Source organism: Carcharodon carcharias, chromosome 4 (assembly GCF_017639515.1).
Source record: "Carcharodon carcharias isolate sCarCar2 chromosome 4, sCarCar2.pri, whole genome shotgun sequence".
NCBI lineage: Eukaryota > Metazoa > Chordata > Chondrichthyes > Lamniformes > Lamnidae > Carcharodon > Carcharodon carcharias.
In genome coordinates this window covers 123645377-123672365 of record NC_054470.1, presented here as the reverse complement: position 1 = coordinate 123672365, position 26989 = coordinate 123645377, and the positions used below count along the sequence as shown (strand labels likewise).

Sequence of the window (26989 nt, the reverse complement as noted above, 5' to 3'; positions counted from 1 at the left end):
TATTGCATAGGACCAGGTTCAAAGAAGCGGAGCTGGTTGCATAATATGAATGACCAAGTTGTGTGTAACTGTCTGACAAAACCGTGGTTGGTAAAGTGTATCATACTGAAATCTAAGCTTTCTTAGGGCTTTATAAATAGAAGCATCGAGTACGAAACCCAACAAGTTTTGCTAAAACTATATAAAACAATTCGATCCCACTGTGATTATGGTTTCCAATTCTGGGTATCTGAAGAGTGTGAGGCAAAGTGTTAAAGCAGGGTGGGAGCAAATAAGGGCCCCAGAAACAGGAGAAACACCAGTGCCCATAATTTCTCTTCCTGGCTCTGACTGTGCCACCACCTCTGGTGGATCTGTCCTGCCAGTGGGAGCGGGCATATCCAAGGATAGTGATTAAAGAATTTGGAACTGTGGACAAAAGGTATGATTTGTTGAGCATTTGTTGCTTGACTAGAGGACAGCTCTTCCAAAGTCTTCAGATCTTAGTGAGGAGGCATTGCAGGGTTGACTGCATTGAGTGAATCTTTGTCATATCCAGTGCTTAGGTCGATGCTGGGTAGTCCACCTGCTTCATTCTTTGACTTCTTTGTAGCACTTTGATGTAACAGAATTACTTGCTAGGCCATTTCAGAGACAACCATTGAAAGCCTGGGGTGACAGATATGCCAGATTGGGTGAAGGAGGGCAGATTTCCTTTTCTCAAAATCACTAGTGAACCTGATGGGTTTTTGAAATCCAGTGGTTTCATGGTCACCATTGCTGAGACTGGTTTTCTAAAGCAGATGTTATTTAATTAATTGAATTCAAATTCCCCAGCTGCTATAGTCGGATTTGAACTCATGTCTCAGGAATATTAATCCAGGCCTTTGCATTACTAGCTAGTAACATTACCGCCATGTTACCATTATATCATCCCTACACAGACTGGAGAGAAATATATCTAAATAAAATTGCAGAAGGTGGCAAAAATGAATTAAATCAATTGCCGAGAAACTTGACAAAATTAATTAAGTTAAATGGATCTTTAGAATTTAGCAAAATTAATTAAAGATATAAACCATCATTGACTAGGGTCTGAAATGGCAAAATAAATTAACAACCCGATTGCGTTGGGGAATTTATGTATGGAATCTGACCTCAAAGACTCAAGGGGGAGCTGTGAGGAATGCCAGGGTGTACAGCAAGGTGGATGATTGATTGGAAATGGAGCAGAGGGTGATGAAAATAGGAGCATTGTCAGGCAGTCTGAGATGCCAATGCTTTAAGGACCTGTGCAAGTCAGAGGTAACAAGGCAAGAATCAAGTGGATTGTCAGCCAGCAGCAGTAGGTAAATCACCACAGACCAAAATTGGGTGCATGCACATAACAGGCCAGAGAAATGTTGTGCACAATTACCTCATGGATGGAAGAGAGAGGTAGACCACATCCAGAAGAGAAGCCATGGCAGGCAGCAGAAAGGACTCCTAGGGCAGTTGCAGAGAAAGGCTACAAATGATAAAACAATAGGGAATGGTAAAGAACAGTAACATTACAACATTTATATTTAATATAAATGAAATTTGAAAGATCAAATAAGCCTGGAGTTTCCACATAACTTACATGCAAATATAAAGATAATCTTGATGGAATCAAATTTAATAGCGCTAAAGATAATGGAATTTTAAGTGCTTAGTGAGTTGATCCCTTAACTACTTTACACTGGATATTCTGTCATCATTTATGCTTGTTCAGAAATCATATGTCCACAGCAGTCTCCATCCACAAAACTCTTGATGGCCTTAGGTTAGAATGGTATGTTTCTGCCAATTGTGACCATTGTTCGGGGTGTTCAATTTGTACCCAGATACTTGGGTGTATAGATACCTGTCTGTGCTTACAGGAATCTGCAGTGAGCAGCAGCTGATTGAATCCTGGGCAGATCTGTTTCTCCTTCTGTTGCTGCTATAATTACTTCAAATTCATTTTAACTTAGCCAAAATTCAGTCAGTTGATCTACCTTGGTATATTAAAGCTGTGACCAGAAGTCAGTTGAAGTCTTATGTTCTCGTGTCATGCTCTGCTACTGCAATTAGTTAATTGACAGTCAATTGAAGCCAATTTAAAAAGTAGAACCGAGAGCATCAATCTGTCAATTGCTGAATGACTTATTTTCTCACAATTCCACTCAAGAGTATGATGTTGGAGGATGCTGTGTGTCTTGGAGCAGTTGTGCTGATATTTAGGAGATTCTATGGGTGTTCTTTTGTCAGTGGCATGGTGTTCCTGACAGCAGAACAGGAAGTGTGCGCCATTTCCACTCTTTTGCTTTTTCCTGTTTCCATACATAATTACAATTAAAACTTAAAGTGCTGGCGGCATGCACGAGAAACATGTGCAATTCCTCAGCGGTGAGGGTGAATGATTGCAGCTACAGTCAGGCTATAAAGAACCTCCTGGTCAAACAGGGAGATTGTGCATCACGGCCTAAACTTTCCTGTCCAATTTCATTGCCATTAACATAAGACTTATTGAGAGCACAAAGATGGCTTGAGTGTTTTTCAAATTTAACTTTCAATTATAGATCATTTACATCACATTAGTTTCACTCTAGTCATGTGTGTGTCATCATTATTTGTCAGCTTAATCAGAGATCTAAATGTACTGGCATGCCTAATTGTTAACATGCATTGATGGTTACAAAGGAGTTAGGGATATTTCCTTTTTGTGGAAGAAACAGTGTTGTGTTTTTGCGTTCACTCTATTGAATGTTCCTGTTAGTGCCTAGTGTTGTACTCGCCACTCTGTGGGACATGGTTGAATTTGCAGGCTCAGCTGTACCTCCCTTCTATACATTTTAAAGGACATTGTCAGAGATCACTCTCAGCAGGGATAATTGAAATGTTGGTGAACTCAAAGCCCAGTAAGGACCCTGTCAGTCAACACCCTGAGAAGAACCCACATTTGGACAGTACTGACCCCACACTTTAGGGCCCCATTTTCTTACCTTGACTGACTGTGCCCACCACACCCAGGATGCCAGATCTTCCCCATTTCATTCCTCCGTGCCCCGACCCCATCCTCTGTCCTCCCTTGGATCCCTCCTCCCCATCTCCATGCCCCTGATCTCACTCCACAGCCCAACCCCCTCATTCCTGACTCACCCTTTCTGGTCCTGAGTCTCCGTACAGGCTGCCATTCTCCTCCTCTCCTCCCTTGTGTTGTAGAGTTCGACAAAGAAAACCGCTGACCTCGCACACAACTGTACAAAGCCGACCAGTGCACGCTATGTGCCTGGCTGACTTTATCTTGAAGGTTAGACTTTATTAAAAAATGTTTTAAGCTAATGAGTAATTATGACATGTAAATGTATTACAAGCACAAACCCACCATAGACTGCCGTGAGGCCAAACATACTGCAAACATGCCATTGATTTTATTTCTGAATCTCAACCTGCTGTCGGGAGGTCGAAATTACGGCTCCTGCCTAATTCAATCACCCCACACACCACGTTTCCCACTCTTGTGAGCTCCTTATTATTCCCTCCCATATGTTTGGTCATATGCTAATGAGTTTATGTGGACACTTCAATGTAACCTCAAAAACAGGCACCATGTGCAGCGTATTGTGCATTTTGCCAATTACACGCCACATTCAAATTTAAATTTTAAATTTAAAACTACTTCAAAATAATTTATCTGAAGAGATAAATCATAGTGGAAAAGATCCATGTGGAGTCAGAGCTCTGAGTGAAGGCCCATGTGTTTGTTTTGTATCTGCATACAGACTTGAACAGTTATACTATTCTAGTACACCAGGTTGTCAAATCATTAGGAAATCCCTATTAAAAGTGTCACTGTGCTGGCATCGCTAGATTTAGTTGTGCAAACAATTTCATATTTTAATCTCCATAAGACAAATTGACGAGTAACAGGATATAAAGATTTTAATAATATGTATATGTTTGCCTGTTTAAAAACTTATGCAAACAGTCTTTTGTTTATTTCATCTTACTTTTTTATAGTTGATTTTAATAAGTGGATTGCACTGTACAGGATTTTTTTTATATCTGCAATAGCAGATCAAGTTGTGAATGGTAGAAAATATATAAAACTTACGTGATGTGGACTTCACTTATCCTGTGTTCATAGCATTAGTAGTGTGTGTTCTTAAGTCTATCATTACCATTTTGTACAGTATCTCTATTGTGTCCGTGGTGGATTTTAATATACTGAAGCAATCACGTTTTTTGTTATGTATCTTCAGTCAAATGTAGATTACTAGGTAAATTGTACATCCTTAGGTTTATACCTCATTATGTTTTAGATTGTTTAATGCATAAAACATTATTTATACCTCCCTGTTTTGTTTGGACAGACTTTTTATGTTCAATTTGCTACTAACAAGACTGAAGAATGAATATTGAAATTCTAGTTCATAAGTTTTTAATTCTTTTAAACGAATGGACCTAATTATTTGAAGTGCTCCATGAAGGTGATCCACAGTAGATTATTTTTTTGTTTGAAGGTCTACCGTCATGTGGTTCATCCATCTAGTTGTATGGGTTTATCAGGGTTTTCTGAGTGGTGTAGTCCATGAAGGTGATCCACAGTAGATTTTTTTTTGTTTGAAGGTCTACCATCATGTGGTTCATCCATCTAGTTGTATGGGTTTATCAGAGTTTTCTGAGTGGTGTAACAAGGAGAAGAAATATCAATTTCTTAAAAATGTAGAACGAATTTCTTATGAGCACATTATTTTTCTCTACACAATGGGAGATAAAATCAATAAAAATTACTTCTGCTAGATTTGCCATGCTCTTTATTTGCATTGGATTGCAGAATTTTCTTTTATTCATTCATAGGATGTGGGCGTCACTGGCTAGACCAGCATTTATTGCTCATCCCTAATTGCCCTTGAGAAGGTAGTGCTGAGCTGCCTTCTTGAACAGCTGCAGTCCATGTGGCGTAGGTACACCAGCAGTGCTGTTAGGGAGGGAGTTCCACGATTTCGACCCAGCAACAGTGAAGTAACGGTGATATATTTCCAAGTCAGGATGGTGAGTGGCTTGGTGTTCCCATATGTCTGCTGCCCTTGCCCTTCTAGATGGTAGCAGTTGAGGGTTAGGAAGGTGCTGCCTAACGGGCCTTGGTGAGTCTCTGCAGTACACCTTGTAGATGGTACACACTGCTGCCGTTGTGCGTCGATGGTGGAGGGAATGAATGTTTGTGGATGGAGTACCAACCAAGCAGTGTATTTTATCCTAGTAAGTATTGAACTTGAGTGTTGGTGAAGTGGCACTCATCCAGGCAAGTGGAGAGTATTCCATCATACTCCTGAATTGTGCCTTATGGATGGTGGACAGGCTTTGGGGAGTCAAAAGGTGAGCTAGTCACCGCAGGTTTCCGAGTCTCTGACCCGCTCTTGTAGCCACAGTATTTATATGGCTAGTCCAGTTTAGATCAATGGTAACCCCCAGGATGTTGATAGTGGGAGATTCAGCGATGGTAATGCCATTGAATGTCAAAGGGCAATGGTTAGATTCTCTCTTGTTGGTGATGGTCATTGCTTGGCACTTGTGTGGTTTGAATGTTATTTGCCACTTGTCAGCCCAAGCCTGGATATTGTCCAGGTCTTGATGCATTTGGACATGTAGTCGCAAATGATGCTGAACATTGTGCAATCATCAGCAAACATCCCCACTTCTGAGATTAAGATGGAAGGAAGGTCATTGATGAAGCAGCTGAAGATGGTTGGGCCGAGGACACTACCCTGAGGATCTCCTGCAGTGATGTCCTGGAACTGAGATGATTGATCTCCAACAACCACAGCCATCTTTCTTTGTGCGAGGTATGACTCCGGCCAGAGGAAAGTTTTCCCCTGATCCCCATTCACTCCAGTATTGCTAGGGCTCCTTGATGTCACAGTTGACAAATGCTGCCTTGATGTCAAGGGCTGTCACTCTCACCTCCCTCTGGCACTGGCAATGTAATTGACAGATAATTTAAGGATTACTTTGTCTTCATAATTAAACAGTTTTAGAAGTCAAATCAAACCACATGCACTCGCTGTCTTTTAGATGTTTTGATAAGTGTTTCTTAATCCCCAACTAGTTGTCTTTTTAAACCATGGCCATAGAGGCACCATTGAATTTTCACAATGTGTATGCTTGCTGTGAAATTCTAAACTTTCAGTTTATTTCTTTTCAGGCTTTGTGAACTGGGCCAGTTTGAAATAACAACAGGGGGCTGGGTGATGACTGATGAGGCTAATACACATATTTATGCAATGATTGACCAGCTGTTTGAAGGACATCAGTGGCTTGAGAGGAATTTAGGTGGGTCTTTTCACAGATTTTTCTTGCATATATCCTGCATTTTATAAATTGACAATTGGTCTGTGTTTCTGTAGGTATGATCCATGTCTCATCTGCACTTCTGAAGCAGCAATCAATTCACAATCAGTTTAATTGTAAAATGATCTTAATTGGTGTGCTAGAGGATCCTTTATTTTTCCTGAAATTAGAAATGTTGCTGTTGTTACATGAAATATTTTAAAGAATAGTTAAACTGAATTTATAATTGAGAATGAGCTGGAAGATCTTTTAAATCTATAGCAACCCTCTTTCCCTTGTCCATCAAACTAAACATTTCCCCTACCCAAGACCTAAATACACTTTTCTCTAGTTTCTCGCCTACTTCCAGCATGCCCTGTTAGAGCTAATCTTCTGCTCATGTATTGTCTTGCAGCCATCACCCTTCTCCACAAGAAACCACATCCCTGACGACTTTGTCCTTTTTTTCAATTCATTCATGGGATGTGGGCTTCACTGGCCAGCATTTATTGCCCATCCCTAGTTGCCCTTGAGAAGGTGGTGGTGAGCTTCTTGAACTGCTGCAGTCCATATGGTGTAGGTACACCCACAGTGCTGTTAGGAAGGGAATTCCAGGATTTTGACCCAGTGACAGTGAAGGAACGGTGATATATTTCCAAGTCAGGATGGTGGGTGACTTGGAAGGGAACTTCCAGTTCGTGGTACCTGCTGCCCTTGACCTTCTAGATGGTAGTGGTTCTGGGTTTGGAAGGTGCTGTCAAAGCAGCCTTGGTGAATTCCTGCTGTGCATCATGTAGATGGTACACGCTGCTGCTGCTGTGTGTCGGTGGTGGAGGGAGTGAATTTTTGTGGGTGTGGTGCCAATCAAGTGGGCTGCTTTGCCCTGGATGGTGTCAAACTTCTTGAACGTTGTGGGAGCTGCACTCATCCAGGCAAGTGGGGAGTATTCCAACTCACTCCTGACTCATGCCTTTGTAGATGGTGGACAGGCTTTGGGGAGTCAGGAGATGAGTTACTCGTCACATGATTCCTGGCCTCTGTTCTCCTCTCGTAGCCAGAGTATTTATATGGCTAAAAGCAAAATACTGTGGATGCTGGTAATCTGAAACAAAAACAAAAACAAGCACAAAAACAAAAATACCTGGAAAAACTCAGCAGGTCTGACAACATCTGCAGAGAGGAATACAGTTAACGTTTCGAGTCCGTATGACTCTTCTTCAGAACTAAGAAATAGAGAAATGAGGTGGAATATAAGCTGCTTGAAGTGGGGTGGGACAGGTAGAGCTGGATAAAGGACCAGTGATAGGTGGAGGCAAAGAAGAGATTGCCGCCGGGGGGGTGGGGGTGGTGAAGGGAAGATGTATTTGGTGGTGGCATCATGCTGGAGTTGGCAGAAATGGCGGAGGATGATCCTTTGAATGCGGAGGCTGGTGGGGTGATAAGTGAGGACAAGAGGGACCCTATCATGGTTCTGGGAGGGAGAGGCAGGTGTGAGGGCAGATGCGTGGGAGATGGGCCGGACACAGTTGAGGGCCCTGTCAACCACCGTTTTCCACCCACTTGTCCTCACCCTTGTCCTTGTCCTCACTTATCACCCCACCAGCCTCCGCATTCAAAGGATCATCCTCCGCCATTTTCGCCAGCTCCAGCATGATGCCACCACCAAACACATCTTCCCTTCACCCCCACCTGGTGGCATTCCACAGGGATCGTTCCCTCCGGGACACCCTGGTCCACTCCTCCATCACCCCCTACACCTCAACCCCCTCCCAGGGCACCTTCCCATGCAACTGCAGAAGGTGCAATACCTGCCCCTTTACTTCTCCCCTCCTCACCATCCAAGGGCCCAAATACTCCTTTCAAGTGAAGCAGCATTTCACTTGCACTTGCCTCAATTTAGTCTACTGCATTCGCTGCTCCCAATGGGGTCTCCTTCACATTGGTATGACCAAACGCAGACTGGGTGACCGCTTTGCAGACCACCTTTGGTCTGTCCACAAGCATGATCCAGACCTCCCTGACGCTTGCCATTTCAACACTCCACCCTGCTCTCATGCCCACGTGTCCGTCCTTGGCCTGCTGCAACGTTCCAGTGAAGCTCAACGCAAACTGGAGGAACAGCACCTCATCTTCTGACTTGGCACTTTACAGCCTTCCAGACTGAATATTAAGTTCAACAATTTTAGATCATGAATTCTCTCCTCCATTTCCGATCCCCCTCTCTCCTCCATTTCCGATCCCCCTTTTTCTAATAATTTATAATTTTTAATATATTTTTATATATATATATATTTCTTTTTCCACCTATTTCCATTATTTTTAAATGTATTTCCATTCATTATTTTATCTCTACTTTTTAGCCTATTTCGAACACTTCCCCCCCACCCCACCCCCACTAGGGCTATCTGTCACTTGTTTGTCCTGCTTTCTACCCTTAATGTCATCATTAGCACATTCCTCAGCTAATCTCACCACTGTCAACACCCCTTTGTCCTTTTATCTATGACATCTTTAGCAATCTCTACCTGTCCCACCCCCCTTCAACCAGTTTATATTCCACCTCGTTTCAAAAATTCTTAGTTCTGAAGAAGAGTCGTATGGACTCGAAACGGTAACTGTATTCCTCTCCGCAGATGCTGTCAGACCTGCTGAGTTTTTCCAGGTAGTTTTGTTTTTGTTATTTATATGGCTAGTCCAGTTCAGCTCCTGTTCAATGGTAACCCCCAGGATGTTGATGGTTGGAGATTCACTGATGGTAATGCAATTGCACATCAGGGGGCAACGATTGAGTTCTCTCTTGCTGGTGATGGTCATTGAGTGACGCTTGTGTGGTGCGAATGTTACTTGCCACTTGTCAGCCCAAGCCTGGATATTGTCCAGGTCTTGCTGCTTTTGGACATAGACTGCTTCAGTATCTGAGGAGTCGTAAATGGTGCTGAACATTGTGCAATCATCAGCGAACATCTGCACTTCTGACCTTATGATGGAAGAAAGGTCATTGATGAAGCAGCTAAGGATGGTTGGGCCGAGGACACAGCCCTGTGGATCTCCTGCAGTGATGTCCTGGAGCTGAGATGACTGACCTCCAACAACCACAACCATCTTCGTTTGTGCTAGGTATGACTCCAACGAGCGGAGAGTTTTCCCCCTGACTCCCATTGATTCCAGTTTTGCTAGGGCTCCTTGATGCCACACTCGGTCAAATGCAGCCTTGATGTCAAGGGCCGTCACTCTCACCTCAGGAATTCATCTCTTTTGTCCATGTTTGAACCAAGGCTGTGATATGGTCAGGAGCTGAGTGGCCGTAGTGGAACCCAAGCTGGGCATCAGTAAGCAGGTTATTGCTAAGGAAATGCTATTTGATAGCACTGTTGATGACCCCTTCCATTACTTTACTGATGATGGTGGATAGACTGATGTGGTGGTGACTGGCTGGGTTGGATTTGTCCTGCTTTTTATGTACAGGACATACCTGGGCAATTTTCTACATAGCTGGGTGGATGCCAATGTTGTAGCTGTATTGGAACAGCTTGGCTAGGGGCGCGGCCTGTTCTGGAGTGCAAGCCTTCAGTACTACTGCCGGAATATTGTCAGGCCCCATAGCCTTTGCACTCTCCAGTGCCTTCAGCTGTTTCTTGATATCATGTGGAGTGAATCAAATTGGCTAAAGACTGGCATCTGTGATGCTGGAGACTTCTGGAGGAGGCGGAGATAGATCATCCACTTGGCACTTCTGGCTGAAGATTGTAGCAAATGCTTCAGCCTTACCTTTTGCACTGATGTGCTGGGCTCCTCCATCATTGAGGATCAGGATATTTGTGGAGCCTCCTCCTCCAGTGAGTTGTTTGATTGTCCACCACCATTCACGACTGGATGTGGCAGGACTGCAGAGCTTAGATCTGATCCGTTGGTTGTGGGATTGCTTAGCTCTGTCTATCATTTGCTGTTATCCTGTCTGGCATGCAAGTAGTCCTGTGTTGTAGATTCACCAGGTTGACACTTCGTTTTATTTTTTGGTATGCCTGGTGCTGCTCCTGGCATGCCCTCCTGCACTCTTCATTGAACCAAGGTGATCCCCTGGCTTAATGGTAATGGGAGAGTGGGGGATATGCTGGGCCATAAGATACAGATTGTGTTTGAGTACAATTCTGCTGCTATTGATGGCCCACAGCGCCTCATGGATGCCCAATCTTGAGTTGCTAGATCTGTTTGAAAGCTATCCCATTTAGCACAGTGGTAGTGCAACACAGCGGAGGGTATCCTCAATGTGAAGGTGGGACCTCATCTCCAGAAAAACTATGCTGTGGTCACTCCTACCGATTCTGTCATGGACAGGTGCATCTGCGGCAGGCAGGTTGGTGAGGATGAGGTTAAGTATGTTTTTCCCTCACCGCCTACTGCAGACCCAGTCCTCCAGCTATGTTCTTTAGGACTCAACCAGCTCGATTAATAGTGGTGTTATCGAGCCACTCTTGGTGAAGGACATTGAAATCCCCCACCCAGAGTGCATTTTGCACCCTTGCCACTCTGAATGCTTCCTCCAAGTGACGTTCAACATGGAGGAGCACTGATTCATGAGCTGAGGGAGGGTGGTATGTGGTAATCAGCAGGAGGTTTCCTTGCCCGTGTTTGTCCTGATGCCATGAGACTTCATGGGGCCCGGAGTCGATGTTGAGAACTCTCAGAGCAACTCCCTCCCGACTGTATCCCACTGTGTTTCCACCTCTGCTGGGCCTGTCCTGCGGTGGGACAGGACATATCCAGAGATGGTGATGGCGGTGTCTGGGACATTATTTGTAAGATCTGAATCTGTGAGGATTACTATGTCAGGCTGTTGCTTGACTAGTCTGTGAGACCGCTCTCCCAATTTTGGCACTAGCCCCCAGATGTTAGTAAGGAAGACTTTGCAGGGTTGACAGGGCTGAGATTGCCGTTGTCATTTCTGGTGCCTATGTCAATGCTGAGTGGTCTGTCCAGTTTCATTCCTTTTCCGAGACTTTGTAGCAGTTTGATACAACTGTGTAGCTTGCTAAGCTATTTCAGAGGGCATTTAAGAAACAACTGCATTGCTGTGGGTCTGGAGTCACGTGTAGGCCAGACCAAGTAAGGATGACAGATTTCCTTCCCTAAAGGGCATTAGTGAACCAAATGGGTTTTTACAACAATGGTTTCATGGTCATCATTAGACTTTTAATTCCAGATTTTTATTGAATTCAAATTCCAATCTCTGCTGTGGCCAGGTCCCCAGAACATTACCCTGGGTCTCTGGATTACTAGTCTAGCGACAATACCAGTACTCCCATTGCCTTCTTGAAACTCAACACCTCATCTCCAATCTTCCTTTTTTTTCTAAAGTCCATGAACGTTATGTCACCTCCCAGTTCCGTGCCCATCTTCATGAAATTTGATGTTTGAATCTCTCCAGTCAAGTTTCCATCCCTGACACAGCACTGAAATGGCCCGAATCAAAATCATAAATGGCATCATCTGTGACTGTGCCCATAGCGCACCATCCCTTACTGCCCTTCTTGACCTCTCTGCAACTTTTGTATTCTGTCTCACACCAAGTTCCTGTCGACATAACTCGCTAGCTTACATTGGCTCATGGTCATCCAATGCCTCTGGTTTAAACTTCTCATACTTGCGTTCAGATCCCTTGATGAATGGCTCCATCCCTCCTTCTCTGCAACCTTCTCCAGATCTTCAGCTCTCTCAAAACATTGCATTCCTCCAAAACAAAGTTTCTTTGTGGGAGAAAGACACTTAATACATTACTGTTACCTATATTTCTATTAGCCAGCAGGTAGGCCAGAGTGTAATCATTATGTTTACCCAAAAGTTAGAAAAATATTTGAAATATTAAATACATGTGGAACTTGTCTAATGAGTGCTTAAGGGTCCTTGGAAATGATGGGATGGATAGGGTTAGGGTCTGAGAATTTATATTTTGAGGACCTCTTTACTCTGGCAGACCAAATTGCAATTCACTAAAATGGATTTGTTTCTTAGGCTCAAATATGATTAACCACACCAATAAATAGATTAATTCAAAGAATTGTTTATTTGGCATGTCTCCACATGCACATATCTGCAGACAACAGCTTGAGGCTTAGATGCTGGAGGCTTTTTACACTTGTGTTAGATCTTAAAACACCTGCCCTTGCACACAGACTTCTCTCCTTTATACATATTTCTCCCTTTGAATGCAAGTTCCCATTGCTTCACTATGTCTTTGGACTTCAGATGACTTGGTTAGGAATAAGATAGGCTTGGAAAAGTGCAATTTATATACATAACAATATAAACAAAAAAATATAAGCTCACTCACAATATTGCTTGCCAAGCAGGCAGTGGCAGATCATCGGCAGCTATTGTTCATCGCTTGTTTCATTAGCCTGGTGGTTCATCGGCTTCTAGGGGTTCTCTTCAGCGATGATTTGGCTGATATTGCCTTCTGACTCGCAGCTACGTCCTTTTATCCTGCAATACCAACTTGTTATTAAATTCACCTCTTTTTTTAAATGAGTTTTTTCCCCCCCCAGTTCCATCGCACCTGTTTCCTTCTAAGTTGATCTTATAGAGTCATTACGGCACAGAAGGAGGCCAACCGAGTTCATGTCTAGTCAGTTCTGTGACCTTGCTTTATCCCCATACCCTGTAAATTTATTTCCCTCAAGCGCCTATCCAATTTTCTTTTGAAATCGTCAATCCTCTGCTTCCACCAGCCCCATAGGCAGCAAGCTCCAGGTCATTACAACCTGCTACCTAAAAATGTTCTTCCCCCGCATCCTCCAAGCATCTCTTGCCCAAAAGCTGAAATATGTGTCCCCCTAGTCTTTGTATCATCAGCTAATGGGAACAGCTTATCTTTGCCTACCTTTTCATACGTTACCTGTCATAGTCTTGTACACTCCATAAAATTGCCCTTCAATTTCCTTTGTTCCAAGGAGAACAATCCCAGCTTCTCAAACTGAACCTTGTAGCTAAAAGCCTCATCCCTGGAACCACTGGTGTCTGCTCTGTACTCTCTCAAGGACATTCTCATTCTCTCTTAAGTGTGGTGACCAGAACAGGATGTAATATTTTAGTTATGGCCTACATCAGCTTTATAACGGTTTAGCATAACTTCCCTGCTTTGTATTCAGTACTACTATTTATGAAGCCAAAGATTCCTTATGCTTTGCTAATCACTCTCTCAATAATACATTCTCAATATGTCCAGCTGCCTCCAAAGATCTATGCACGTGAACCTTCAGGTCCCCCTCCCCTGCATATTTTTTAGAACTGTGCCATTAAGTCTATATTGCATCTTTATCTCCCTTGGCCAAAACACATTGTTACATACACTTCTACATATCAAATACTATCTGCCACCCTGTCTGTCCATTATGCTAGCCTGTGTCCTGTTGCAGTTGATTGGTATCATCCTCATTTGTTTGTCACCCCTCCAAACTTTGTATCATCCACAAATGTTCAAATTTTACTCGACATTCCAATATCCAAGTCATTTATGTTATGGCAGGTAGATGGTAAATGCCAAGCTGCTCGAATCCCAGAGGGAAACTTGAAGCAGCTGCTACAACTAGTTGCAATTTGGATTTATTTCGAGATGTGGGCTTTGAATTCAGTAATAATAAGACCACCCCAAGTCTCATTGGTTCTTTTTTACAAAACTAAATTAAACTGTATTAATTTAAAAAAAATTATTTTAAGCATATACAGAAGTTTACAAATTACTATTATGATAACATCTGGCTCCCCTAGTTAATCTAACTCCCAGTTACACCTCCATCAAGGCAACAATAAAAACATACAGATTTTAAAAGACCCAGGCAAAGTAACACAATACCTTGAACAGTCGAATTCAAAGTGAGTTTTCTTAACTTCAGTTTTTGCAGACAGCAGATTGAGGCTTAGACACTGGAGGCTTTTCACACTTATGTTAGGTCTTAAAATGCCTGCCCTTACACACAGCCTTCTCTCCTTTATACATATTTTCCCCTTTCAATGCAAATTCCCATTGTTTCACTATGTCTTTGGACTTTACCTCTTTAATAATAAAAATCTATCATAGTACTAATTTTACCAGTAATCTTTGGGAAAAAATAAACACACTGTTTCTTAACTTCTCCTGGCTCGGTGAAACATTTCACCCCATCTTTTGAATTCAAGCTTGTCTGGTTTATTTAAAAATTCAATTGTTCCCTTTGCACCTCACATTCTAAAACTTCCACCATGTTTACCTAGTTAACATTTCAAACCTAGCTTATTTTCTGATACATCAGAGCCTTCAGACCAGCTGTCTTTAATTCAATTAAGCCATTGACACACACACTGCTATTACTCTACAATAAATTCCAATAACGTTATGAAAATTATGATATCTTCCTGACACTTATATATCAAAAAAGCAGTGGTCCCAGGACTGATAATTGGGGAACACCACTGTCCCCTACCTCCAGTCTGAAAAACAGACGTTTACCAGGACTCTTTTTTTTTATCCAAGCTGACAGTGACTCTCTATTCCATGAACCTCAATTTTGCTAAGTAGCCTTTTATGTGGTAGTTCATCAACGTATTTCTTAAAATCCATATATACAACATCCACTACATTCTCTTCATCAACTTTCTCTGTTATTTCATCAAAAAGTTGAATTAGATCAGTCAAACTCCATCTGTGTTTTACATGTCCATGCTGGTTCTCCTTCATTAATTCAAACCTCTCCAAGTGTCTTGACTTTTTTGCCTGATTATTGTTTCTAAAACCTTTCCCACCATTGATATTAAACTGACTGTCCTGTAGTTTCTAGGAATGTGCCAGAAAAAAACACACATTCTTGAATTACATGTCATATCTATAATGCTCCAATCCTCTGACAATTCCCCCAAATATGGGGAAGATTAGAAGATTATGCTAAGTCCCTCCACTATCTCCTCCCCCATTTCCCTTAGCAACCTAAGGTGCAAGCCATTGAATCAGCCAATTTATCCACTCTAAGTACAGCCAGCCTTTCCAGCACATGCTGCTTATAAACTTTTACTCCATCCATTACCTCTGCCATCTCCACTTCTACTGATATTTTGCCAGCATCCTCTTCCTTCACTACTGCTATGATCCCAGCTGATGTTACTACTGGACAAGTCAGATCCCAGGGTGGAACCTGGCTTGATAGATCTGAACTTTTATTTTTTGTTTGGAAACTTAGAGAGTGGCTACTGAACAAAGACACAGGAGTCAGCTGATGAACTTTTAACAAAAGAATAAAACATTTATTAAACAAGAAAAGATGAATTATATTACACTACTCCTTCACCCATACCTATACCTTTTATAGATATATACAGATTTGTAAGGATAACACAAGTTACAAGATCCATCTTAATCTCTCATGATCACAGTAAACAAGTAGGCAACTTGTGGTCAGGCACCGCATAATCTGAAGCCAAGTGACAGATGCCACCCCAAACAGATGCTATGGATCTCTCATCAACTCCCCCTAGACACTTGTCACACTGTGAGCCAACCAGTCTCACTGAAGTCCGTCTTTCACACAAGGGTTTCCAATCTCCACTCTCTAAGAACCCACTTTGGAATATTCTCCCAAATGATGCTTTCTTGCGATGCCTTCCACAAGGGTCCACCTCCAGGGTTTGAACTCTCCTGATATTCCTCTCTCCTGGATCGCCACGTGCATTTGAGCCTTGCCTCCCGTGCACTCTCTCTCTCAAATACCAAGCTGTGTCAACAGAACACCACTGCTTCACATGCCCATAATAAGGAGTCACCAACCTTGACTGTCTCCTTGGATCTTCTGGTTTCTTGCAAGCCTATTTTGCCTGGAATCTGCTTCCTGCAGCTTTCTCTCTCTAAACTTGGAGCCTTCCTCTCTGCTCCTTGCTTTTTCTTCTACTGAACAGGATCTTGTTCCAGATTCCTGTCCTTGTACTTTGACTTAAAGGGCTCTTGAGACCTTCCCTTTTTCTTCTCCCTACAGTCGTTCCCTCTCCCAGTAAACTGATGACAACTTGGCATCTTCCTTGAGATCCAGAACTCATTTGACATTCACTGTTGCTATAACTTTAGAGCAGCTTATCTAAGATTCTTAGACTTATTTTTCTCAGCAATCTGCTAGTACGTCCAGCGAGAGCGAGACTTAAAGTGCTTCCTTTACCTTAGACATAATCACTAACTGAACTCAAATTGCTTTTGGTTTTTCTGTGTCTTTGGATCCCTCTCCCTGTTGATAGGCAACAGCACAGTTTTTCTACCTTGTGTTTGTTTTAAGAGTCATGAAACCTCATTAAAATGCAGGCATCTTTTAAAGCGAAACGAAAACTCATTCCCCCCCTTTTTTAACACACAGATACAGAAATAAAAATTAAACTTAAACTTAAAGATATACGTTACTCCTAACATACACAAATACACATATAATTTGCTTAAACTATCTCTAGTTCCTAACACTACAAAGTGTTCATTACATATTCTAGCTTTGGCCTGTGCTTCTAAGCATACATCACCTTCTTTGACCCTAATAGGCACGCTTACCGTTTATATGCATTGGAAGATTTTTGGCTTTTCTTTCATGCTGACTGCCATTCTGTTCTCAGAGTTTCTCTTTGCCAGTCATATTTTCCTCTTCACCTTCTGTCTCAACTTATTGTATTTGGCCAGGTTCTCGCTTGAAATAATTCACCTGACATGCATCATACACCCTCTTCTTTTGTTTCACCGTATTCATCCAAGGAGCCCTGATTTTTGTTCCCTTTTCTTTCATCCTTGTTGGAATGTACCTGGTCCGTACCTGTAACGTCACTTCTTTAAAGATCACCTATGTTTCCATTACCATTTTTCTTGTCGGTCTTTGCTTCGATCTTACCCTGACTGAATTCCCTCCGATCTATCAAAGTTAGCCCTTTTCCATTTTAGGAATTTTTCTTTATATTACTCTTCTCTAATACAAATCTAAACTTGTTATGATGATGACTCTTATGTAAATGTTCCTGACAGAAACTTGACCCACTTGTCCCAAGAATCTGAGCCCTCCCTCTTGCACCATGCCTCAAGTCATGCATTTATCCTCCCTATCCTCTTAATCCTTTTCTCACTAATGCATGGCACTGGGAGTATTCCAGAGATCACTACCTTTGAGTTCCTACTTTTTAATTCCCTGTCCTTCCCCATGCACCAAATTCTGCATCCTTTCTATTATATCTTTTACCTCGGGACCAGAGAGGCAGCATAACATATGATACACATGATGACGGTTACCGAAATGCCTGTCTGTCGCACTAATTATGGAATCTCCTATAACAACTACATTTCCTACTTCCTCCTGTGCAGTCCTTGCCCTTTAGTGTCATCATCTAGACTGCACTCTTTCAGGATGTCATCACTCCCAGCAGTCTTCATTGCTGAGTACTGGTTTGGCTCACAACCCAGTGACTCCTGCACCTTCTACTTCTTCCTACTCTCGCCACCCATTTACTGTCCTGAAATCTCTCTGACTGTGTGGTGACCATCTCCTGGAACTTATGATCCAAGAAACTCACTGCCTTCCAATGTTCCACAGTGACTGCAGCTGCCACTCAAGTTCAAGCAACTGAGACTTGAATCTTTTGATTTCCCAGCTGCTAGTGTAAATGAATGCCCTACTTTAAAGAGAGAAAAAAGGGAAATACTTATCCAATGATCACCTGCTTTTCTGTGACTTCACACTTTGATTTTTTTTTTCGAGCTTGGTTGGTCCATTCCAAACCACTTCGCTTTTTATTGCCCCACTTGTCTCTTCAGCTCTTGCATTTGCCGGTGGTCCCAGGATTGCTGTACCATCGCTATTTATCCACCTGCCAGCCTTGCCCAGCTCTCGCTGCTGGTCTTGGGCCTGCTGTGTCCCTGCTCTTTATGCCCCTGCTGGTCTCACTCATTTCTCCCCCTTGCTTGTGTCTGGAACCTTCTAACCACTTTCAAGAGGAAATAGGCAAATAAGAAGGGGCCCCATTCTTCTGTAACAATGCTGCAACAGTAGGGCCAGTGTTCTGGAAGAAGTGACCTGAAATGCCCTCATCAAGGTATAAGCCTATCTTGTGATCTTGAGTGACACATCCGTGTTTATACACTTATACCCTGTGTAAGTAGCTATGTATAGGAGGTACTGGTTGAAAAGTAAGCACTTATTGTGTGTTGCTCAGAATAGTTTATAGAGCAAGCTAACGAACAATTGATCAGCTGCCTAGTGAAGTAGAACAGTTCCACTCTGTTAGATTCTGGTTGTTCGCTCTTAAACTGACTACTTGGATAGATAGTCAACAAAAAAGCATTTGGAAAGAGGAAACTGAGACTGTATTCATCTGTAACAGAGAGAACTGGGTGATATAGATATCAGGTGCCAAAACCCACTAGTATGGCTAGAAATATGAGGTGTCGCTTTCAAGGTATGCTTGATTGTTAATTTCAAAATTATACTTTTGGCTTGATAAAAGTAAAATACTATGGATGCTGGAAAGCTGAAATAAAAACGGAAAATGATGGTAAATACTCAGTGAGTCAAGTAGCATCTGGAGAGAGGAGCAGAGTTGATGACCCGATTTTGTAGCAGTAATGATGGTGAAACTGTCTGTTCATTATCATTATTCCTTTGAAACTGACAGCAATTTCTGGAGTACACACATGCACAGTTAAATACAGCATTTTCTGTTTTTATTTTGGCTTAATAAGTTTGAGATGGGTTGATTGACCTACTGTCTCTTATTGTTTCTGTCTGAAATAGATTGGGAGCCACAATATTCTGTAAATCTCTCATCTAATTTAATGTACATCCTGCATGCCTGGCATCTTCCTAAACTCATGGAAATTAATTTATTTGAACACAATCAAACATAACCTATTCCCAGTTCCTGTTAAGAAAAAAGGTAAAAACCCTGAAATGTGACCTGATGCATAATAAAATTACAGATTTCCCTAACCAACCTTTGACAATAAAAGCTCGGTCAAAAATTGTAATAAAAGAACTAGAGGAAATAACTTTGAAATGTTTGTTGCAAATTTTAGGTGTTTCTAACACAGGTATTATTTTGTATTTGTACATTGTCTTTTTTCCACAGGGGCAAGGAAATATATTTGAAGAATATGTTTCTTTAAAACACCTAAAGTCAATTTTAAGACACTTTATTTTATAGAAATTAGAATGCAGAAATTTTGAATGTTGGAAAACTGCCCCTGTTATACTATTACTGCTTAATTCTTGATTGTAGTTATGTGTTAATGGAAGTGCTGTGTGGAGACAAAGCACTTCCCCACAGTAAGGGAAATTAGCCCAGGCTGCTTTTGTCTGTTTTGGAACAGCATCAACAGATTTCCCAGAAGCTGGTTTCCTGCTCATACCTTTGCAGGTGGTATGTGACAGAACCATGGAAGTTTGGGACACCAGATAGGGGAAAAAGATAAAGCCTAAATATTCCACTATGGAAAGAAAACTTCTGCTGATGAGGGGTGAGACATAAAAGAGACATCCTATCATAAAACCTAGGAAAGTAAATACTTTTATTCTGAAATTTGAGAGCCGTATTGATTTTCAAACTTGACAGGTCATAGAAATTTAAAGGCTGACCTAATAACTTATCTGCAACAAACAACAACTTTAAACTATAGCACTTTAAAGTGATGAAACATTTTAAGGCACTTCACAGGAGCATTATAAAATGAGTATGATACAGAGCCACATACTAGGTCAGATATTAGGTCAAAAGCGTTGTCAAAGAAGTAGGTTTTAAGCTGTGTCTTAACGGAAGAAAATGAGTTAGAGAAGCGGACCGGTGTAGGGAGGAAATTCCAGAGCTTAGGATTTAGAAAACTAAAGGCATGGAAACCAGGAATGGAGTAATTAAAATTGGGGATTCTCAAGTAGCCAGAATTAAGAGTGCAGCTATCTTGGAGGGCTGTGGGGCTGGATGAGATTTCAGGGTGAGGGAAAAGTGAAACCATAGAAGGATTTGAAAACAAAGATGAGATCTTTAATATCAAGATGTTTCTTGACTGACCAATGTGGGTCAGCAAGTACAAGGGTGATAGGCGAATGGACTTGGTGTGAGAATTAAGACATGGGCAGCAGATATTTGTATGACCTCAAGTTTATGGAGGACAGAATATGGGAGACCAGCCACAGTGTGTTGAAATAGTCAAGTCTAGAGTTAACAAAGGCATGAATGGTGGTTTCAGCTGCAAATGAGCTGAAGCAGGGGCAAATGTGGGTGATGTTACAGTGGTGAAAATTGGCAGTCTTAGGGATGGTGGAAATATGTGGTCAGAATCTCATCTCAGGTCAAATCTGACACCAAGGTTACAAACAGATTGTTTTAGTCTCAAACTGTTGCCAGGTAGAGGGGTCATATTGATGACAAGAGAATGGAGTTTGGAGCAGTGACTGAAAACAATGTCTTCAGTTCTCTAAATATTTAATTGGAGGAAATTTCTGCTCATCCACTACTGGGTGTCGGATGCGCGTTTTTATAATTTTCCAATAGTGGAGGATCCCGTTATAACTTAGGTTTGGTAGTCTGTTTAAGAAATGTTTCAGCTCATTTATAGTGATACACCATTTTAAGGGAACGGTTCATTGATCCTTATTAAGCTTTATGTAAAAGGTAGTTATCTACATGTTTTAAATTTTATTCGTTCCCAGATCTAAGCATGTGTTTACAGACTTTGAAATGCAAACACTTGCTTCTGAAACAATGTTGAAATATATTTTTGTCCTTCTATGTAAAATAACCATTTCCCTTTCCCTTGGGCTGCCAGTTTAATAACTTATATAATGTATTTTTGTTTCCTGTAACAGGAATAAAACCTAGATCAGGATGGGCTATTGATCCATTTGGGCACACACCTACTATGGCATACCTGTTAAAACAGACAGGTATTTCAAATATGCTAATTCAAAGAGTCCACTATTCTGTGAAGAAATATTTGGCTAAACAAAGGAACTTGGAATTCTTTTGGCGACAGAATTGGGGTATGTAAAATTAGTATATTGTATTCAATGGCACAATCACTGATTGTAAAACACTGAGGCAGAGTCCTTGTATTTCTAATGCAATAAGTATTATGTACAATTTTAATAGCTGTTGATACCAGTGTTAATTTATACACCAGTTAATTTGTTGTTGATTCCATATCTTGCACTGCTCCACACCAGCAAATGGCCTCCTTCAGTGTTGTAAATTTTCTATTATCTTCATGATTTCTATGACATCATTATCTATGCTGGATAAAGGGCTGAACAAAATAGGTGCAAATAGGTTCAATTCCGTAAACGATCGACTTAATTTTCAAATAATAATGCAATAGCCATGGAATTGAATCTCCAAAGTAAAAATTCCAGAATACATTTAAGAAAAACGATACTTGACTAATTAAATCATACTAAATCAATAACCCTGATGTTCTCCATCACATGCACTGCTATTGTTATAAAACAGTGTATCCTGTGATGCACTGTGAACAATGCCAAGGAAGTTCTGCTAGTCATGAATAAGTATTTCAAAATATTTCATTCTAAAATATTAATTAACAGAAACAAGTATTTCTCTTTCTGTAATTATTGATGCCAGGGTAGCAGGGTCATTTGAAACCTTGGGTTGGTTGTCCTTCCTCTGTTGTGAGTCACCCAGGCCCAGGTAAGGGTCCCATGCTTAGGGTTATGAGTCATGACCAACAGTGGAAACAACAAATTTAAGGTGGTGATGGCAGGAGAGCTAGAACATCAAAGAATATCGTCTACTTGCAGGCAGAGAATCCTTTGGGAAGAGGACTTGCATTTCCTTTAAGCACATATGAGGAAGGCAACAGGAAACCACTTCATGTTTTCTTTCCCCTAGTCATATTGCTCATTGAAATTGAAAATGAGAGGACTTTACGAATAAATGAAGAGGAAAGCAACAAGACGGTGAGATGTGGAGAAATGAGCAGAGAACTTGCCCTTGGGTAGATCATTGCTACAATTATTTGTTCAGCACCAAAAGCTACCAATTTATCACTTGTTAGTACAGAACTTGAGTATTGCTGAAAAAAGCTGTCAAAGCTTTTCATCTTGCACCCATAAGACAGATGCAAGAATGCCAAATTTCAAAGGGAACAAGAATTTATACTGCATGAAATTTGGTGTTCTTGCATCTGTCCTGATAAGTGCAAGATGAAAAGCTTTGAGAGCATATTTTTTTCAGCAATAGCTACCAAATAAACTGATTGCTGCTCTGACTGTGTACCCAATAGGAAGTGGATTTGTTCATTTTTGTTCAGATGTAACAAACATGAACAAAGAAAATGATAGTTCCTTGCTAATGGTACCCTTGTTCCAGGTGAAGCCATCACCCTTTCCCACTGGGGTCATTCCTTTGTTATGGCCCCTGTTTTTGCTCCCTTGCATCCAAGGGACACAGATTTGAACGTGTTTGCCACACAACTGGTTTAGCCATCCAACGCCAGGTGGCTGGACCATATTGAGGATTATCGGCCCTGCTTTCCTCTGCCAAAACAAGTATGAATAGTCTACGGATTCCTTTATGACTATTGAGACCATCCATTTAGTCCCCACCACACCACCCCCCCAGCCCCCACCCCCTCACCTCCCTGAGCAGAAACCTACAACCTTCTCTAGTTTTTCTCCTATCCACCCATGAGCTCTCCAAGCTCATTTTGCCTATGAGATTCACATCTTGCTTCGTTGACAAGACTCTCACTGAAGTACTAACTACCCAGTTTCCCATCCTGGTCCCTATGTTTCCTGACATTATAAATAATTCCTTCTCCTCAGATATTGCCCTTCTCCCTTTCAAAACTAATGTCACTGTATTATGACACAGCCAATAGTAAAGGCTGAGTTGTTCAAATCCCAAAGGGAAATTTGAAACAACTGTCATAACCTATTTTTGCAACTTGTATGTTTCGAGATGCAGGCTTTGAATTTAGTAGCAATATGACCACCGAGTCTCAAGAGGTTTTTCTATAAAACTAAATTAAACATTCATTAATACAGGAAGAATTGTAAGCACAATGTCTACAAAATTACTACTATAATAACTACAAAAATCCCCTAATTAATCTGACTTTCAGTTCCACCCCTGTTAATGCAACAGTAAAACTCATAGATTTAAAATGACCCGAGGCACAGCACATTTGACCTTACAAATTCAAAATGAGGTTCTTTGCAGACACAGTTGCAGGTGTACAGGCTGGTTAGATCTTAAATGCCTCTGCCTTACACAAACTCCTTTCTCTTTAAACCTAGCTTTTCCTTTGAATGTAAATTTCCCATTGTACTACTAGGTTTTTAATTTTACCTCTCCTAACAATAACATCCTTTGATTCCACCAATTTTATTGGTAAGCTGAAAAAAAACCACATTGCTTGGCACCTTCTAGCTAGGTGCAAGATTTCACCCATTCTTTTGAATGCTTTATTTAAAAATGCAAGTTGCCCCCTTGACACCTATGTTTCTAATCTTCTCCATGTTTATCTAATTACCATTTCAAACCTACTTCTTTCTATACATCAAAGCATCAGACTCTTTAATCCAATTAAGACACACACACATACACACACATCGACACAGACACCACTAAACTCTATTTTAAAAATAATTTCCAATAACATTATAGACATTAATCTCTTCATGACAACTGCTCTTCCTCAAAAATATCTTGACTCCTCTGTGCTTGCAAACTACTGCCCCATCTTTACCCCCTCCTTTCCTCTTCACTTTCCATGAATGTGTTCTCTCTCTCTCTCTCCACCCCCTCCCCATGCTTATGTTTGCAGCAATTCCATGTTTGCGTCTCTCCCATCAGATGCTTCAAAAAGGAAATATATGCAGGGCTATTTCAGAGAGTACTGGGCAGTGAGACTAATTGGGTAACAATTTCAAAGAGATAGCACGGGCATGATGGGCTATAAAATTCCATGATTTCCTTCCCTTCACAGCACAGTTGGCTTTAATCAAAGTCACAAATGGCATTGTCTGTGACCATGGTGTTTTAATTCTCTTCATCCTTCTTGACCCCTCTGCTGAGTATGACATGATTAATTACACCATGCCTCCTCCAGTGCCTGTCCCCTATTGCTCTGCGCGGTCGGTCTGCTCCATCTTGTTTCCATTCTTTTGTATCTGATGATGGGCGGAGCATCTCGACACAGCACCTGACAATATTCTGGCAGTAGGACTGAAGACTTGCACTGCAGAACTAGCCAAGCTTCTAGCCAAGCTAGTACATCTACAACACTGTCATCCACCCGGCAATGTGGAAAGATGCCGATGTATGTCCTGTCCAAAATTAGCAGGACAAAATCAACCCGGCCAATTGCAGCCCCATCAGTCTACTTTCGATCAGCAGCAAAGTGATGGAAAGTGTCAACAACACTGCTATCAAGCGGAACTTACTCAGCAATAACCTGCTCACTGAGGTTCAGTTTGGGTTCTGCCAGGGCACTCAGCTCCTGAACTCATTAATGAATGAAACATGGATGAATGAGCTGAACTCCAGAGGTGAGGTGAGCACTTGACCGAGTGTGGCATCAGCGATTCCTAGCAAAACTGGAGTCAATAGGAATCAGGGGGAGAACTCTCCACACGTTGGAGTAATACTTAGCATGAAGGAGGGCATTTGTGATTGTTGGAGTTCAATCATCTCAGTGTCAGGACATCGCTGCAGGACTTCCTCAGAGTAGTGTCCAAGGCCAAACTATCTTCATCAATGATCTTCCCTCCATCACAGTGTTCAGCACTATTTGTGACTTCTAAGATACTGAAGCAGGCTGTGTCCATATGCAGCAATATCTAGGCTTGGACTGATAAGTGGCAAGTCACATGGACACCACACAAGTGCCAGGCAATGATCTTCTCCAGCAAAAGAGAATCTAACCATTTCCCCTTGCTATTCAATGGTATTGCCATCACTGAATTTTCCTCTATCATCATCCTAGAGGTTACTATTGACCAGAAGCTGAACTGGACTAGCTATATAAATACTGTGGCTACAAGAGCAGGTCAGAGGCTGGGATATCTTTCCATGAGTAATTCACCTCCTGACTCCCCAAAGCCTATCCACCACCTACAAGGCACAAGTCAGAAGTGTGATGGAATACTCTCCATGTGCCTGAATGAGCGCAGCACCAACAACACTCAAGAATCTGGACATCATCCAGGACAAAGCAGCTGGCATGACTAGCGCCCCATTCACGGCCTTCAACATTCACTCCCTCCACCACCAATGCATAGTGACAGCAGTGTGTATCATCTACAAGATTCAGTGCAGCAACTCATCAAGGATCATTCGAAAGCACCTTCCAAACCTGTGGCTTCTACTATCTAGAAGGACAAGGGCAGCTGGTGCATGGGAATACCAGAATCTGCAAGCTCCCTTCCAAACCACACACCATTCTGACTCGGAACTATGTCACCATTCTTTCACCGTCGCTGGATCAAAATCCTAGAACTCCCTCCCTAATAGCACTGTGGGTGTACCTAAACCACATGGTCTGCAACAGTTCAAGAAGGTGATTCACCACCACCTTCTCAAGGGCAATTAGGGATGTGCAATAAATGCTGGCCTATCCAGAGATGCCTTCACCCCATGAAAGAATTAAGAAAAAATGGGTACTCTTCCAGCACAATACTGTTACCCCTGGAGTAACCCTAGAATCTATCCTTGGCTCCCTCCCCTTCCATGTCTATATGTTGTCCCTTGGTAACATTATCTGAAAAATGAGTTAAAATTTCATATCATAGAATCAATGAATGGTACAACAGAGAAGGAGACCATTTGGCCCATTATACTTCTGCTGGCTCTTTGAAAGAGTTAAAAGTAACAGATTAACTCTTTTACAAAACAGTGCTCCTCTCATGGTGTAGTCTGGGCTCTGCTGATACTCAACTTTCCACTCTGGCACCTTTCTTGATTCCTCCACTACTTTTGAACAATTAGCCATAATGCCTACTAAAATGTTACTCATGCCTTTTTCACCCCCAGACTCAATCACTCTAATGGTCTCCTGGATAAGTTCATACAGAACTTTGCTATCTCATATCAAGCTCCACTTCCCTATCAGACCTATGCTTGGTGAACCATATTGGCTCCTGGCCTATAATGTCTACAACTTAGAATTCCCATCTTTATGTTCAAATCCCTATCTCTTTAATCATCTTCAACCCTATAACTCTCTGAGAACTGTTCCTTTACCTTTGGCAGCTGCACGTTCAGCTGTCTATGCCCTGAAATTTCCCCCTAAATCTCCCTGGCTCTCCACCTCCCTGTCTTCCTTTAAGACCTTTTCTAAAATGCACCTCTGACCAAGATTTTACCTTTGGAAGTCTCTTTTGGCTCAGTAAACATAGAAACATAGAAACTAGGAGCAGGAGTTGGCCATTCAGCCCTTTGAGCCTGCTCCGCCATTCATTATGATCATAGCTGATCATCCAACTTAAACACCAACAATGAAACATTTTTAATGTTTATATTTTCTTTTGCCCAGTCTCATACTTTGTGATTCAGTTTAAATGAATTGGGATATTTCTCAATGCTAAAAGCACAACATAGCTGCAAGAAGTTGCCTAAAATTTACGGTGACAGGGTACAGGCAGGAGCCAGTTATGTCAGCATGAAACATAGGGTAAAATTTTGCTGT

General features: G+C 41.7%; 1 protein-coding gene across 4 annotated transcripts in view; it reads left to right on the top strand.

Moving 5' to 3' along the window:
- Positions 1-26989, top strand: part of man2a1 (mannosidase, alpha, class 2A, member 1) — a 290929-nt gene that overhangs the window by 63322 nt on the left and 200618 nt on the right. For all 4 annotated transcript variants that reach the window (XM_041185652.1, XM_041185651.1, XM_041185650.1 and 1 more), the window contains 2 exons: positions 6188-6315; positions 21150-21323. In XM_041185652.1, coding sequence (XP_041041586.1) covers positions 6188-6315; positions 21150-21323 — 302 coding nt within the window. The remainder of the gene's footprint in view (positions 1-6187; positions 6316-21149; positions 21324-26989) is intronic.